Here is a 14671-nt window from a genome sequence, read left to right as displayed (position 1 = left end):
CTCGTCATTCATAGGGGATGGGGGAGTGCGTTGTGCCACAAGGTGGCCAACAGTCTCTACGGCGTTGCGTAGACCGAGCGGGAGCGCTGTTGGGGTGCTCTAGATGAGGTATTCTGGGGAGAGTGGCTCTCCTTCGACAAGCTGTGTCATGACGTTGGCGAATGAGAAGGTGAGGCAACCTAGGTCCTCCTAAGACAGTCGGGGTCTAGGAAGGCATCGAGCTGGCGCTCTAACCTCCCATAGTCGAAGCCGAGGAGCTCGTCGCTTTCGGGGGCACGGGCCTCTGATGCGTGCAAATGTAGCTCCTCAAGCGCCTTAGCGATCGCATCGAGGCTGGCGAAGTGGAGAGGTTGGACGATGACAAGAGCTCGCATCAACTCTTCCTCTATCGTGATGATGAAGTCTAGGTTCTCAAAGCACATGTGCACGTCCAGGACCCAGCTGACGTTGTGACTAGCCATCCGAGGCCTAGTGTGGGTGTCGAGACGTGCAACAGGCCCCTACCTAGCGCGCCAACTGTCGGTGTTTCAAGTTACCACCGATGAGTAAATTTCTAGTATTACGCTTCTGGCTCGGATGGTGTGTTTAGATGACACGAGGTTTATACTGGCTCGAGCAGAAAGTAGCTACGTCCAGTTCATCGTGTTGCTCGTGTTACTAGCACTAAAAGTTTATAGTAGGGGTTATAGACGGGTGAAAGAGGAACATGTCCCAAGTCTTTGGTGAAAGGAGTGAATGGGTGCTAAGCGCCCAGTAGCTGCTCAGCTATGTGTTCGTATCGTGTCTTTGTTTGGATCTAGATCTGATCGGTTTGGGGTTGGATTGGATCCTTGATGGTTCGATCCGTTCGGTCTAGCTTGAATCGATTCTCTTCATGGGGCGCCCTGCTTTCCCTTTTATAGGCTAAGGAAAAGAACGGGTTACAGCGGAGAAAGAAGGAGAAGAAACAGAGAGCGGAAGGCTTCCAGGATCACCGGGTCATTCTTCTCCATCATGTGTCCTATCGCCCCTGTTGATGTCAATAGAGATGACTCCACATCGTGGCCCTATCCGTTACTAGCACTATACGCAGGCGCCATTTGCTGGTCATGGCACTCCATTCCATCGCGGCGGGCATCGTGATGAACTGACGTGTCTGTCAGCGTTCGTACGAGGGTTAGGTAGAACAACACCGGTACGCCCGACGCTGTTCTTGATGTGAATCCTTAGGTATGGCTCGTCATGGCCACATGTTATATCAGGGCATGCTGGTCTCTTCCTTGGTGTTAGAGTTTTGATCTAGGCTCATACACTTGGATCTAGAGTGGTTGACGGTGGTATGGGTCTCCGTTGAACGAGGCGGAGCGCAAACCCAAGGGTCGAGCGAGGTGGAGCCCGCCCCCAGAGGTTGGGCGAGGCGGAGCCCGCGACCTTGGGGTTGGATGAGGCGGAGCCCGCCCCTAGAGGTCGGGCGAGGCGGAGCTAGTGACCTCGGGGTCTGGCAAGGTGGAGCTCGTCCCCCAGGGGTCGGGCGAGTCGGAGCCTGTGCGCCTGAGGTCGGTTGGAGCTGTAGTCGCACTCCTGACTGCTTGGATGAATCAATGTTGATGGTCATTAGCTTCTCCTCTTCGGGTACCCTAGTATTGGTCCCCGACAACTTGGTAGCACGTATTAGCTTAAGCATTGTGTCCTCTTTTATAGTACGACTTTTTCTATAGTCAAATTCAAAATATAAAAGAATTTAAACCTCCTTTGAGTTTGAAGCCATCTACATTTGTGATTGGGGGCTCCTCCGTTTCGTGTAGCATCATTGAACATGAATTCTCCGCTTGTTATCTCGATAAATCTCATTAATTCTCTAATTACATGGTCATTATCACAAAAAACCCACAATTAGGGTTTGATTGCACTTTCAAGCTTCAATAGAAAAATATTCAACCTTAATAAAATATAAAAAAATCCATTTACTTATTTAGAATGTACTATATATTTACTAGCCACTAATAGTGTCCAATGAAGAGAATAGATATGAAATTTCTATTATTTAAAACAAATGTTGTACTAGATATTTTTTTACAACAGTACTAGCCATTGATAGTGTCAAAGAAGTGAATAGATATGAAATCAACAAGAATAAAAATTTAAAAGGGAGAGAAAGAAAAATAAAAAAAAACAGAAATTTTCAAAGAAACTGAGAAAAACGGCCCACAAGAAGCCCGTGCGTTTTTTTTTTCGCCCGTCGTTGCATCCGCTGCATCCCCCTTCCGTCCGCTGCATCCCTCTTCCCTCCTCGCGCTCTCTCTCTCTCTCTCTCTCTCTCTCTCCCCTCTCGCTCTCAGACGACTGTTCGGCCGCCGCCGCCCTAAGTCGGTGCTGAGGCTTTCGTTGGTCACTTCGCCGGCGACGAGCACCCACCAGGTACTCCCACCCCTTCTCTTCCCTTCCCTTATGCTGTGCGAAGCTGAGCACCGAAACCCTAAAGCTATTTAGCTATTTGACAAGCCTCCTAACTTCGAAGTTTTGCAAAAATTATTGGCTGTACTTGTGTACACCCATGTCCCTTTACTGGATCCGCCCCTGCTGCTTTTTTGTGTGGAGGGCTTACTTGTTACTGAGTTACCATGCTCTTTTGCAGGGTTTTCATGGTGGTGTGACCTGTCCCGGCCTAAAAAATGTATATAAAGAAGGCAAGATGTTCTGCCCTCGGCACAATTTGGTGGCATTTTTCATGAAAACTTGTTGACTTATTAGCCATCTGTCTGTACAGGTCATAATCGAAGGGTTTAAGAGCTACAGAGAGGAGATCTCAACAGAGCCCTTCAGTCCCAAAGTTAACGTAGTTGGTAAACCCCCTCTGCTGTTCCCTCACTCACAAACTAATATATTACTGTAGTCATAGGGTGATTAGTTTCACGTGTTTTGCTTCCTATCGGATGCACAGACAACTTAATTTGCTGTCATAAGTCACTCATGCAGCAACATAACCTCTATTTATATCTGGCCTTCAATAGATAAATCCTTGCATAGTAGGTTAATTGCAAAGCTTTAGTTAGTGATGATCAAGATTCGGTGCATCTTCAAGATTCAGTTTTCCTTTATTTGCTAAATTGGGTTTGTTGTTTTGTTTTGGAAATTAGCATAGCCATGGCACATGTATGCATGCATTGTATCAGAAAACCATGAGCTTGAAACAGTTATGGTTAAGTCCATGTAACTCTTCTGTGTGCCTGTTGTTCATTTGCTCTTTTGCTCTATAGTGATCTTCTAATCTTTCTGCTGAACTCATTGCAAGTACTATAGTGCAACTAGAACTTTAATGCGTATTTTTTCTGCTCTTAAAGGACTGACATTTATTTAATTGTTTGCCACAGTTGGTGCAAATGGATCTGGCAAATCAAATTTCTTTCATGGTAATTTTAAACATGTGGCACTGCTATACTATCATATTTCTGCTCTTATGCGAGAATATTCTCCTGATTTGTTTATTCTTAATGCTCCAGCTATACGATTTGTCCTGAGTGACATGTTTCAGAACCTGCGAAGTGAAGATAGGGGTGCCCTTCTCCATGTATGCTCCCTCTTTGTTTAAGCAATCTAGATAGTTGGAATAGATTGATGGTGTTTGATATACCTTACTAATAACCATTGCCAGGAAGGTGCTGGACACTCGGTTGTATCTGCTTTTGTTGAGATAGTGTTTGACAATTCAGACAATCGTATTCCAGTAAGTTCTCTAATCTATTCAGATTTTAATTTACATACTCGAATCTATCTTCTAGAGTCTCAGGTTGCATATTTTGTCGAAAAATAGCTACACCTAGATCTCTCATTGTAGGCACTCATATAATTATCAGCTCTGCGTACATTGCTGCTTGGTTCATGTATGGAAGCGGATAGCATTGCTCCAGTTCTTAACATGTTTCAGCAACACCTGTGTGATGGACTGATGGTTGCCTTTTGCATTGGCACAATAATTTACATGCTCCCTGTTCTCCTGGCTGCGAATGAAAATACACTTTGCTGCAGGTTGATAAAGAAGAGGTACGCTTGCGCAGGACAGTTGCTTCAAAGAAGGATGAATACTACTTGGACGGGAAGCATGTCAGGCATGTTATCGTATGCCCTAAACCAGCCCCAGCAATGTTATATCTTGTTGCTTGCTCAGGCCTACTTTTTATTCTTACTATGTCCAGTAAAACTGAAGTCATGAATCTGCTGGAGAGTGCTGGTTTCTCTCGTTCTAATCCATACTACGTTGTCCAGCAAGGAAAGGTAGCAAGTACTCACCACTCACCTGTTCATGTCTTCCATCTGTTCAGATATTACATCAACAAATTTGTCATCTGTAGATTGCATCCCTTACCCTGATGAAAGATTCTGAACGACTGGATCTTCTCAAAGAGATTGGTGGTACACGTGTTTACGAGGATAGACGGAAGGAGAGCTTGAAAATAATGACCGAAACAGGTAGTTTGAAACTTTGAATCACCACAATTCTTTATATATCTTATCAAATATCAAAGTGACATGTTGAGATGACTATTCTTCTCTTACGAGCAGCCAACAAAAGGAAGCAGATTGATCAAGTTGTCCACTACCTGGAGGAAAGACTCAGAGAACTCGATGAAGAGAAAGAAGAACTAAAGAAGTACCAGCAGCTGGACAAACAGAAAAGATCACTTGAGTATACTATATTGGACCATGAACTTAATGATGCAAGGAATGAATTAGCTTCGGTAAGGCTCTACCATTTCTGTTACGCATGTTTACATTTTTGGAAATTATTTTTGTTCTGCCTCACAAGTTGAAACAACTTGACTCAAAAGCAACGAAGGCCTAGGGATTGAGTTTGATGAACAAACCATTACGTGACCATCTATTGGGTTGTCTCATATCCTGATGGAAAGACCTTAATTTTCCAGAGAGCATAGAAGGACTAGGTTTTGAAATGCTTGTTTCATCACCTGTTGTTTTTACTCACTCTTTTTGTAGTCAAGAGCCTACAATTCATTATGTCATACTTGTGTTTAATATCAGTCTGGCTGATCTTAGTTGTTAGTGCATTTGCTGTGAATTTGTATACTTCTCACATCCTCCACAAAATGTAGCAGTTGATTATGCTGCATTCACAGTCTAATTGATTGCCCTTTTCATCTGCTGTGTTAGCTGGGTTGTACTCTGGTGCTATCTATACTAATCTAAAGAGTAAACTCTTTGTATTTTCTGTTCAAACAAGCCATTGTTGATGAGTGCTATGCTTTATCTCCATCTCTGATTTGTATCAGTATATCTTTAATCAATATCATCTGCTGATGGGCATAAACATGTATGTAGGATGCTTAACCATATTCCCTTGTGCTTTTTTTGGACAATCCCTTGACATGACATAATTTATGTCAGTCCTGCTTCTGTAATCAGTATCAACTTCCACAGTAAAAAAAACAATTTTCTAAATGTAACCATCATTTCTTCATCCTCATATATTCTGCAATGATTCTTATACTTCTTCCATTTGAATTCCTTGCTGCTATTAGATGGATGATAACCGAAGAAAAATTTCTGAAAGTATGTCCCTTGCGGACAATGAAGTGGTGGATGTCCGAGAGATGATCAAGAGTTTTGATAAAGAAATAAAAGTCTCAACTAAAGGGATAAATGATACCAAGGCGCAAAAGGAAGGTGTTGAGAAGAGGCGTACTGAAGCTCTGAAGGTAGTTGCTCAGATTGAACTTGACTTGAGAGATATAAAAGACAGGATTGTGAATGAGAAGCGAGCTAAGGTATGCCATGTTTGAGCATGTAAATGGAATTTATGAGCTTGTTAATGTATTCTAGTTAATTATGTTTTGTTGCTGTGCTTAAAATAATATATTGTTAGGATGAAGCAGCGAGGGATTTACAGAGTGTGAGGAGAGAGAGTGAAAAGTCAAAGTCTGAATTGGCTGAAATTAGTAAGGTGCATCAGACCAAACTAAAGGAAGAGGAAGGGATATCAAAGAGGTAAAATGTTTTTTTGGGTAATTATGTAGTTTATTTATGAACATTGCTTTGACACTTCCATTTTGTGGGGACAGCATTATGGATCGTGAGAAGCGGCTAAGTATATTGTACCAAAAGCAGGGGAGGGCGACCCAATTCGCAAACAAAGCTGCTAGAGATAAGTGGCTTCAAAAGGAAATTGAAGATCTCAAGCCTGTACTTTTATCAAATAGAAAGCAGGTAATGATCCAGTGACTGGTTTGCTGGTTGCTATCTCAATGTGGACCTTTTTTCGGTTGCACTTCTTTTATTAGCTTAAACTTGGTCCTGCATTTGTCATATGTATTAGTTTGATCCATTTCATCTTAAATTCTGCTAATAGAACCTTATGGCATGAACCAAGAATCTTTTCTGGTTGTATCTTGAATTCATTCTATAGACCAAGAATCTTTTTTTTTTCTCTTTCACCCTCCAATTGTTTGCTGACCTAGTTGAAATATCTATTACATTCTTGCAAATATGGCAGGAAGGTTTACTTCAAGAAGAAATTCAGAAGCTTAAAGGTGAAATCACTGATTTAACTAACTACATTGAGTCTCGGAAAAACGAATCAAGTAAGTTAGAGGAAGCACTTGCAAAAAGACATAATGACTACAACGATTTGAGGAAGCAGAGAGATGTGCTTCAAGAAGAAAGGAAGTATGTAATTTCTTATGAACGGTCATGACATTGCCATTGAATGGATGATGTGCTGCATTAAAGTTTATATACTTAGTAGAAGGAAAGTTTTGCAGGTCATATTGGAAGGAGGAATCTGAGGTGACAGCTGAACTTGATAGGCTACAAGAAGAGCTTGTAAAGGCAAAGAAAAGCTTGGACCATGCAACTCCTGGGGTATTAAATGCTACTTATTTTACATATTCTTTTATTCATATTACTGATTGCTACCGAAATTTTTGTTTCTTGGGGTTTGCACTTTTATTCTGATGTGCATGCTATATATTGGCATCTTATATATGCACCCATAAATTATTGCTGATCATGATATGAAACATAAATAAAAATCTCTATGTATTGTTTTTTTCCTTTTTCATATCAAGTTCTCTTAAAGCTTGGCCAATATTTTATTGTTGCTTGGAGTGACTACAATGGAGCTTTTATGACTTGTCTGTAATGTAATTACTTAGCAATTCTGGTTTGTGATAGCCACAACATGTTTGCTACACAATAAAATATTCCCTCCATAACGGTTCAGTGGCTCTTTCAAGTTTCAACCTCTTCTGGTGGTTGCAATGTTGTGGATAGAATTAATTTTGCACCAAAAGTTGGGTACATGACTTCTCCTTATCTGTTGTTGTGCAATCAATTGACATAGATGGAAGAATTTGTCTTGGATCTCTACCCTATAAAATCTCTGCATTACAGAACTTATATCTCTGCCATGCACATTCATCTGTGTCCCTCTCTTCAATCTCACACTTTATCCCTACTCAGTTTGAATGGAGTAGCATGCACTTATCTATTTTGCCAGGACAGTGCTTGAAGCAATCTTTGCTGGTGCTAACTTTGTTTCCTTCCTCAGGATATTAGGAGAGGCCTGAATTCTGTTAACACAATCATTAAGGACTATGGTATTACTGGAGTTTTTGGTCCTGTATTAGAACTGGTTGACTGCGAAGAGAAGTTCTTTACAGCTGTTGAGGTCACTGCTGGAAATAGGTATCACATTATACTTCTTTTTAGATAGATATATACAATGGCTAATCTTGGATGCGTTCGGCTGCAGCAAACAGCCAATGGTGCTGCAGGCCTCCGTACAGCTACTGTAGCAACTGCTGCTACAGTGAGGTGTTGCAGCCACAGCTGCAGCCGAACAGGGCTCTTATTTATTTCCTTTCTTCAATTTTTTTCTTAGTTCACTAATCTATTCTGTTCTTAAATGAATAGCTTGTTCCATGTGGTTGTTGAGAACGATGACATATCAACCAGGATCATTGAATTATTGACTCGAATAAAAGGTGGAAGGGTGACATTTATACCACTGAACAGAGTGAAAGTTCCAGACCTTAGCTGTCCACAAAGTCCTGATTTTGTTCCGTTGTTGAAAAAATTGAAATATCGAGCTGAGCATCGTCGTGCTTTCGAACAGGTATTACAAGGGTGCATATTCTTCTCCCCTCCAAATTGGCGCCTACATGTTTCATTTGGTTATTTTGATCGAGGCTCCGTTAGAAGCAGCTTCCTTCTGCCTTCTCGCTATCATATCATCTGATTACATACAATCAAATGGAATAATTGAACCTAATCATTCAATCTGTATTGTCTAAGATACATGCTGTAGGCATGGTATCACATTCTGTGGAGTAACAGGTACCTCAATGGGGAGGATATGCAGTAGTGTCTATCGAGTCTCCAGTAATATATACTCAGCCTCTGTTGCCACATCTGAGTTCTGGTCTGTTTACATGAAGGTTGGAAACTAGATGGTCGGTTCCCAGCTGACACGCATTTAGTTCCATTCTGGTGACCACTTGGTGCCGTGTCAGCCATAACTAGCATGTCCTATGCCAGTCATTGCTGGTTGCTGCTCAGCCTTAGTTCTCCACATGCCTCTGCTTGAACTACAAGCGGCATGGCAAACCATAGTTTATGATGTATCAGGCATGCAAAATGTTGAGAAGTTCATGTATGTAGTGTGTGTTCTTCCAGGTGAAGCTTTAGTAATAAGTGCATTCCTAATTTACGTGCCGTTGAGTGTAAAACTGGCGGTTTTAGAATACAATGCAGTAGTATTCTGTGTTTGTATTGGTTTGATATGGTGCCTCCGATCCTAGTCAAATTTATTTGGACCTCGATCATCAGCATATAAAGAATAGATTGTTGGACAATGTAAGGTTTTATCTTAGTAGATTCATCATGAGTAGTGATTTGGTAACATATACTCCCTCCGTCCCAAAAAGAAGGACGTTATGGGACGCGTGCATGTCAAACTTTCTCAACTTTGACTAGATTTGTAGAAAATGCGTGCAACATTTTTATCTCCAAATAAGTTTATTATGAAAGTACATTCAACTATCTATCTAATTGATACTGATTATGTATTATAAATATTAATATTCTTTTATATATAATTGGTCAAAGTTAAAAAAAAGTTGACTTCTCGGGAAGCGAGAATGATTTCTATTTTGGGACAGAGGGAGTAGTCTCTTTTATTTTAGATTACCATAATTTTATAGTAATTGTGATTTGTGAGTCAAAGTTCAATCTTGCAAACCTGCTTCAATGTCCTAAACAACTTATACTATTTGTGATCAAAGGGAGTACTTGCCTCTATCTTTTCCATGGTCTGTTTATTTTAGTACACTTTTTCATTGTGGCTACATTACATGCTTGTATGGGGCTTTTGCTCTTCCAAATAGTTAGCTTTCCTTGTCCAATCACCTAAGGTAGTTTCTCAAATCAATTCTTCTATATTAGAAGAAAATTCTTTATTATTTTTTATATCTAACTTTATATTTCGGTTAGGTTTTTGGCAGGACAGTCATATGCCGAGATCTGGAAACTGCGACAAAAGTTGCACGTAGCAATGGTCTAGATTGCATCACACTTGATGGTAGTCTTGGATTTTTACATTTTAGCTGTCATTGTTACTTCAATTCTAAAATTGTCAATTGGATCTGTAGTTAACTGGTTATTGTATCAGGTGATCAAGTAGGGAAAAAAGGTGCTATGACAGGAGGTTTCTATGATTCTAGACGCTCAAAACTAAAGCTTGTGAAAATAGTAAGGGATAACCATACAGCAATTGAGAAAAAGGCGACTCATCTAGAGGCTGTCGGAAATAAGCTAAAAGATATCCTGTTTTGGTTAATTATACTCTACTCTTTCTGTTCACATGAAGCTGGTTCAAGATTGTTACATCCTGTAATTATTTCCTGCAGCTAAATATTGGATAATTATTTTGAAGCAAAAGTTAGAGGGTTCTAAAGCTGTAGATTCATTGAAATAAAAATGCTAGAAACATTTTATAAAGAGGTGCAAAAAAAGATAGTAACAAAGTAAAAAAAAAAACAGAGACATTCATACAAACTTCTCTGTGCAGACTAAGAGAACATCTTGGCATAGATCTTAAATACGATATTCCTTGCTTGCGTTGTAGTTCATTTTGGTGGTAGAAAGCCTGCAAAATTGTGTGGTATTGGTTAGAACAAAAATTTATTGTTGTATTGGTATCTTTCTCACTACCTTTTTTTGAACTACACAGACCTGCATAACTTTAGCATATTGAAACTCGTATTTTCCCTCTATGTTTCTTCTATTTTTCTGGCTTTAAATCCTAAGTAATTTGAAAACATAAAGCAACACAATAAGCTGTCTCGTTTTAACTAATTATTTGCAAGAGCAATATTTCATGGTTAGTTATCTTGCTGTTCATTGTTTGTTTGCCAGAGGCATATTGAATGTACTGGATTTCACTTAACTTCCCATACATATAGATAAGAAAATTACAGATTTAGTTACCAAACAGCAACAAATGGATGCTGAACGTGATCATGCCAAGTCGGAGTTGGAACAATTTAAGGTTGACATTGCCAGGGCTATGAAGCAAAAGGTGTCACTTGAGAAAGCCCTTGGCAAGAAGGTAGTTGTTTTTGTTTTCTTCTTGAATTTTTCATGGAGGATTCTTGTTATTCCTGCAGCAATTTTTTGTGCACTGTAGTTGAATGTTTTCTAACTTGCAGGAAAAATCACTTGACAACATCCGCAACCAAATTGAGCAAGTCCAATCTAGCATTGCAATGAAGAATGATGAAATGGGCACAGAGCTTATTGATCAGCTAACTTCAGAAGAAAGAGATCTCCTTTCACGATTGAATCCTGAAATTACTGATTTGAAGGAGAGGTTTCTAATGTGTAAAAACAGTCGGATTGAGGTTATTCAAACAAATTCAGTAGCAGCTGTTGTTTTTTGCTCCCAAGAGATCTTTATATGCTCTAATGCAGTTCAAATTGTTATGTAGATTGAAACACGAAAGGAAGAATTAGAGACCAATTTATCAACGAATCTTATCAGGCGCCAGAAAGAGCTAGAAGCGATAATTTCATCTGCAGATTCTAGAACCTTGCCTCTGGAAGCTGAGGCAAAAGAACAAGAACTGAAAAGTTCCAAGAGAAATCTTGATGAATTAACTTCGTTATTAAAGGGTAAGTTACACTGATTGACTTCTCGTTCCCTGAACCATATTAGATGACTTTTAGCTTAACTTAAAACAATCCTTTGTACAGCTAATGTCGATGCCATAAATAACTTCACCAGAAAGATGGATGATCTGAAAAGAAAAAGGGATGATCTGAAGGTAACTACTATTTCTGCAGTTTTCTTTGTCGATCTCACTCTTGTTGACTTGCTTTATCCACTTTATCTTTAAATGCAGACTCGTGAAGCGATTTTGGAGCAGACTGTACAAGATGGTGCGAAAGACTTGGAACAGTTGATGAACAGCAGGAGCACTTATCTAGCCAAGCAAGAAGAGTGCACGAAGAAGATCCGAGATTTGGGCTCGTTGCCTGCTGATGCTTTTGAAGCGTACTGCATTCCTGTCCTTGCATCATGCTTTCCTTGTTTACAGGCATTAGATTTATCTTTCTAGATATTCCCTCAGTCCAAGTATATAGGGTATATTTTATTTTGGCACGGTCATCTAAACTAGACTTGAACATCAGTTTGTTATAATATATCATTCATATCTACAGAAACAAATTAGCGTGAAAGCACTTTTGAGATATGAGTGTAGTCGTATAATTTTCATAGATTAAGCACTTTTAGTTAAAAAATATCCATAGTTTACTTTTTCCAAAAACATGAAGGGCGGGCCTGGTGCAAGCGGTAGAGTCTTACCTTACCGCTTGTGACCAGAAGGTCCCGGGTTCGAGTCGCGGTCTCCTCGCATTGCACAGGCGAGGGTAAGGCTTGCCACTAACACCCTTCCCCAGACCCCGCACAGAGCGGGAGCTCTCTGCACTGGGTACGCCCTTTACTTTTTCCAAAAACATGCACACCCGATACAACTGGACCCTGAACTAAAATTTGTGTAGTCTGTCAACAACTTCATTACCCTGTAGGGCTTTTTGGTTGCTAGAGTTAGTGTTGTGTTAGCTTATTTTGTATTTGGCCAAAATATAGGTACAAAAGGAAAAACAAGAAACAGCTACATAAGATGCTCTATGACTGTAATGAGCAGTTGAAGCAGTTTAGTCATGTGAACCAAAAGGCTCTTGACCAATATGTGAACTTCACAGAACAACGCGAACAACTGCAGAGAAGGCGAGCTGAACTTGATGCCGGTGATGTGGTGAGTTGACATCAGTATAATTGTTTTTATTTCAGTTAGCTTGATGCTCCTGTCTTGAGTTCTGAACGTCCTAAAAGCTAGAATCTGAAAGACTACTGATCTGTGTTGCAGAAAATTATGGAACTCATATCGGTTTTAGACCAAAGGAAGGATGAATCAATTGAGCGCACATTTAAAGGGGTTGCAAGGCACTTCCGTGAAGTGTTCTCTGAGCTGGTGCAAGGTGGTCATGGATATTTGGTTATGATGAAGAAAAAGGTACCCTCACCTTTGCTCCTTGCTTTTACTCACTGACCTTATTAGCCTTGTTATCCCTGGTTTTTACACTTGATTATGTTTTCATTTTTGCCTGTCACCTATAGGCCATTGTTCTGATGTTCTTTTTTATTGCAGCTGTTCCTTTGATGCAATGACAATCACACATGTTTACTCAGTTTCTAATGATGTTTTAGAGCTATTAATGAATTGCCTGGAGTCCCCCTGAAATTTTCCCCTGCACCTGCATACATGCTGTTTTAAGAGTGAGTTTGTCAGTTTGCTCTGACTTTCTAATGTTTATGTACTCCTTTCTGTTATTAGGATGGGGATGCAGTTGATGATGATGAGGATGAGGATGGACCTCGTGACCCAGGCCCTGAAGGGAGAATAGAGAAGTATATTGGTGTGAAAGTCAAGGCAAGTCTTATTTGCATTGGGTGTATATATGTATGGGCTCACTTTGGTAGCAGTCTCATAATTCAAGATGGTGTTAAACAATTCTGAAGTTGTTATAGTCCTTTTGGATGATTCTGGTGACTTTTCAGTTTAATTTTTGCCTGATTTATTTAAGGGTGCTCATGATTCAGGTTTCCTTTACTGGCAAGGGAGAAACTCAGTCTATGAAACAATTGTCAGGCGGACAGAAGACGGTGGTCGCGTTAACACTGATTTTTGCTATCCAACGATGTGATCCAGCTCCATTTTATCTGTTCGATGAGATTGATGCTGCTCTGGATCCACAGTACCGAACAGCAGTTGGAAGTATCCTTTTTCTTTCTTTCTTTGTAACATTTATTTATCCTCTTTATAGAACCATGGTCTGCTGCTTATCGTAGTCCCAAGATATTTTTGTGTTTCTGGCTCATGTTCTAGTGTCTAGCTATGCGCATGCGTCTTCTTTGTGTGTCCTTGAAGCAATAGAAGCTTCTGCTGCTGCTGCTGCTGCTGCTATTGCTTTCCTTAAGTTTCATTCCAGATATGATCCGCCGTCTAGCTGACATGGCTGACACTCAGTTCATCGCGACCACATTCCGGCCAGAGATTGCCAAAGTGGCTGATAAGATATATGGTGTGACACACAAGAACAGGGTCAGCTACATCAACGTGGTGTCCAAGGAGCAGGCTCTGGACTTCATTGAGCATGACCAGACGCACAATGCCAGCTGAGGCTGCTGTGTATTGATCGTATGTGCCTCTTTCTACTTTAGCATCCTCAAGCACGTAGTTGCCATGTTGGTTGTTGCTTATACTGTTCCTCCTTTTCCTCTTGTGCAGTGCAAGCAGATGCTAACGCAGAAAGGATAGTTCTGGTTCTGTGATGGATATTCTGGCCCATGGTTGGAGTTGTGTATATGTATGGTGTAGTTAGCTAGCTATTGGATAGCTTGTTTAACTAGTTGTCGCTTAGATGCGCAATCTGTTATTGTGAGTGTAGCTGCCACTTGGTTTGGTACCAACTTACTTACAATTGGCAAGCCCTGATTAGACGTACGTTACATGTTGCTTCAATGTTGTCCCATCATTGTTAGGGTCTGTTTGGCACGTCCAGCCCAGAATTACTTACAGTGAGTGGAGGAGCCAGAGTCAGTGAAGTAAACACCCCCCCCCCCCCCCCCCCCCCCCCCCCCCCCCCGACTTCATCAGTCCCTAGTTCATTTTGAGAAAAGATAAATATGTATCTTATACTACAATAATATACGGAGTAGCAGGAGCCGGCTGAAACTCCACTAAACAAAGCCTCTAATCGTCTAGGCCCCTAGCCCCTTCGGATTACCTCATGACCTAAGGCGTTTTGGGGTATGAAAGTCTTTTGGATTACGACCATTAATTTCTCAACATTTTATTATTTCAGTCAAGTTACTGTTGTCCTCCTAACGTCAAAGTATTGTTGACTAGCATGTTAATATTTTCTTTTGCCCTACAAAAATACAAATATGCATGTATTTTGACTAATGGATGGCCAAATTTACAATATATACTGTGCAAACAATCTAAGCTAAACTGAGCACGGTGAGCAGGTTAAGAATTTTTTTCAGTGTGGTGCGTAGAATTCTAGTTCAACGCTTACTCCTTTTCGGAATGCAGAAATCACATGGAAATTC

The 14671-nt window shown here is 40.5% G+C and overlaps 1 protein-coding gene across 1 annotated transcript; it reads left to right on the top strand.

The window, feature by feature from the left end:
* Nucleotides 1-2238: 2238 nt before the first annotated feature.
* On the top strand, nt 2239-14166 carry LOC136514981 (structural maintenance of chromosomes protein 3-like). The gene is made up of 30 exons (XM_066508684.1): nt 2239-2397; nt 2615-2666; nt 2747-2822; nt 3351-3389; nt 3480-3547; nt 3632-3703; nt 4006-4085; nt 4173-4251; nt 4329-4446; nt 4540-4715; nt 5514-5759; nt 5858-5979; nt 6054-6198; nt 6485-6657; nt 6753-6852; nt 7541-7677; nt 7906-8107; nt 9484-9571; nt 9662-9815; nt 10453-10600; nt 10701-10892; nt 10980-11163; nt 11245-11315; nt 11394-11545; nt 12143-12311; nt 12423-12569; nt 12891-12986; nt 13157-13331; nt 13546-13754; nt 13845-14166. Exons 2-29 carry the CDS (start codon nt 2652-2654, stop codon nt 13734-13736), a joined length of 3615 nt encoding a protein of 1204 aa, XP_066364781.1. The 5' UTR covers nt 2239-2397; nt 2615-2651; the 3' UTR covers nt 13737-13754; nt 13845-14166.
* The last annotated feature ends 505 nt before the right edge of the window (nt 14167-14671 follow it).

This window comes from Miscanthus floridulus, chromosome 17 (genome assembly GCF_019320115.1).
Source record: "Miscanthus floridulus cultivar M001 chromosome 17, ASM1932011v1, whole genome shotgun sequence".
Taxonomy (NCBI): Eukaryota; Viridiplantae; Streptophyta; class Magnoliopsida; order Poales; family Poaceae; genus Miscanthus; species Miscanthus floridulus.
This window is presented reverse-complemented; position numbering and strand designations above follow the sequence as displayed.

Excerpts from the sequence above, each read along its gene's own strand:
- LOC136514981 (XM_066508684.1), top strand. Across the intron at positions 3,390-3,479 it reads CAAATCAAATTTCTTTCATG|CTATACGATTTGTCCTGAGT; the intron begins GTAATTTTAAAC and ends TTAATGCTCCAG. Across the intron at positions 12,987-13,156 it reads ATATTGGTGTGAAAGTCAAG|GTTTCCTTTACTGGCAAGGG; the intron begins GCAAGTCTTATT and ends CTCATGATTCAG.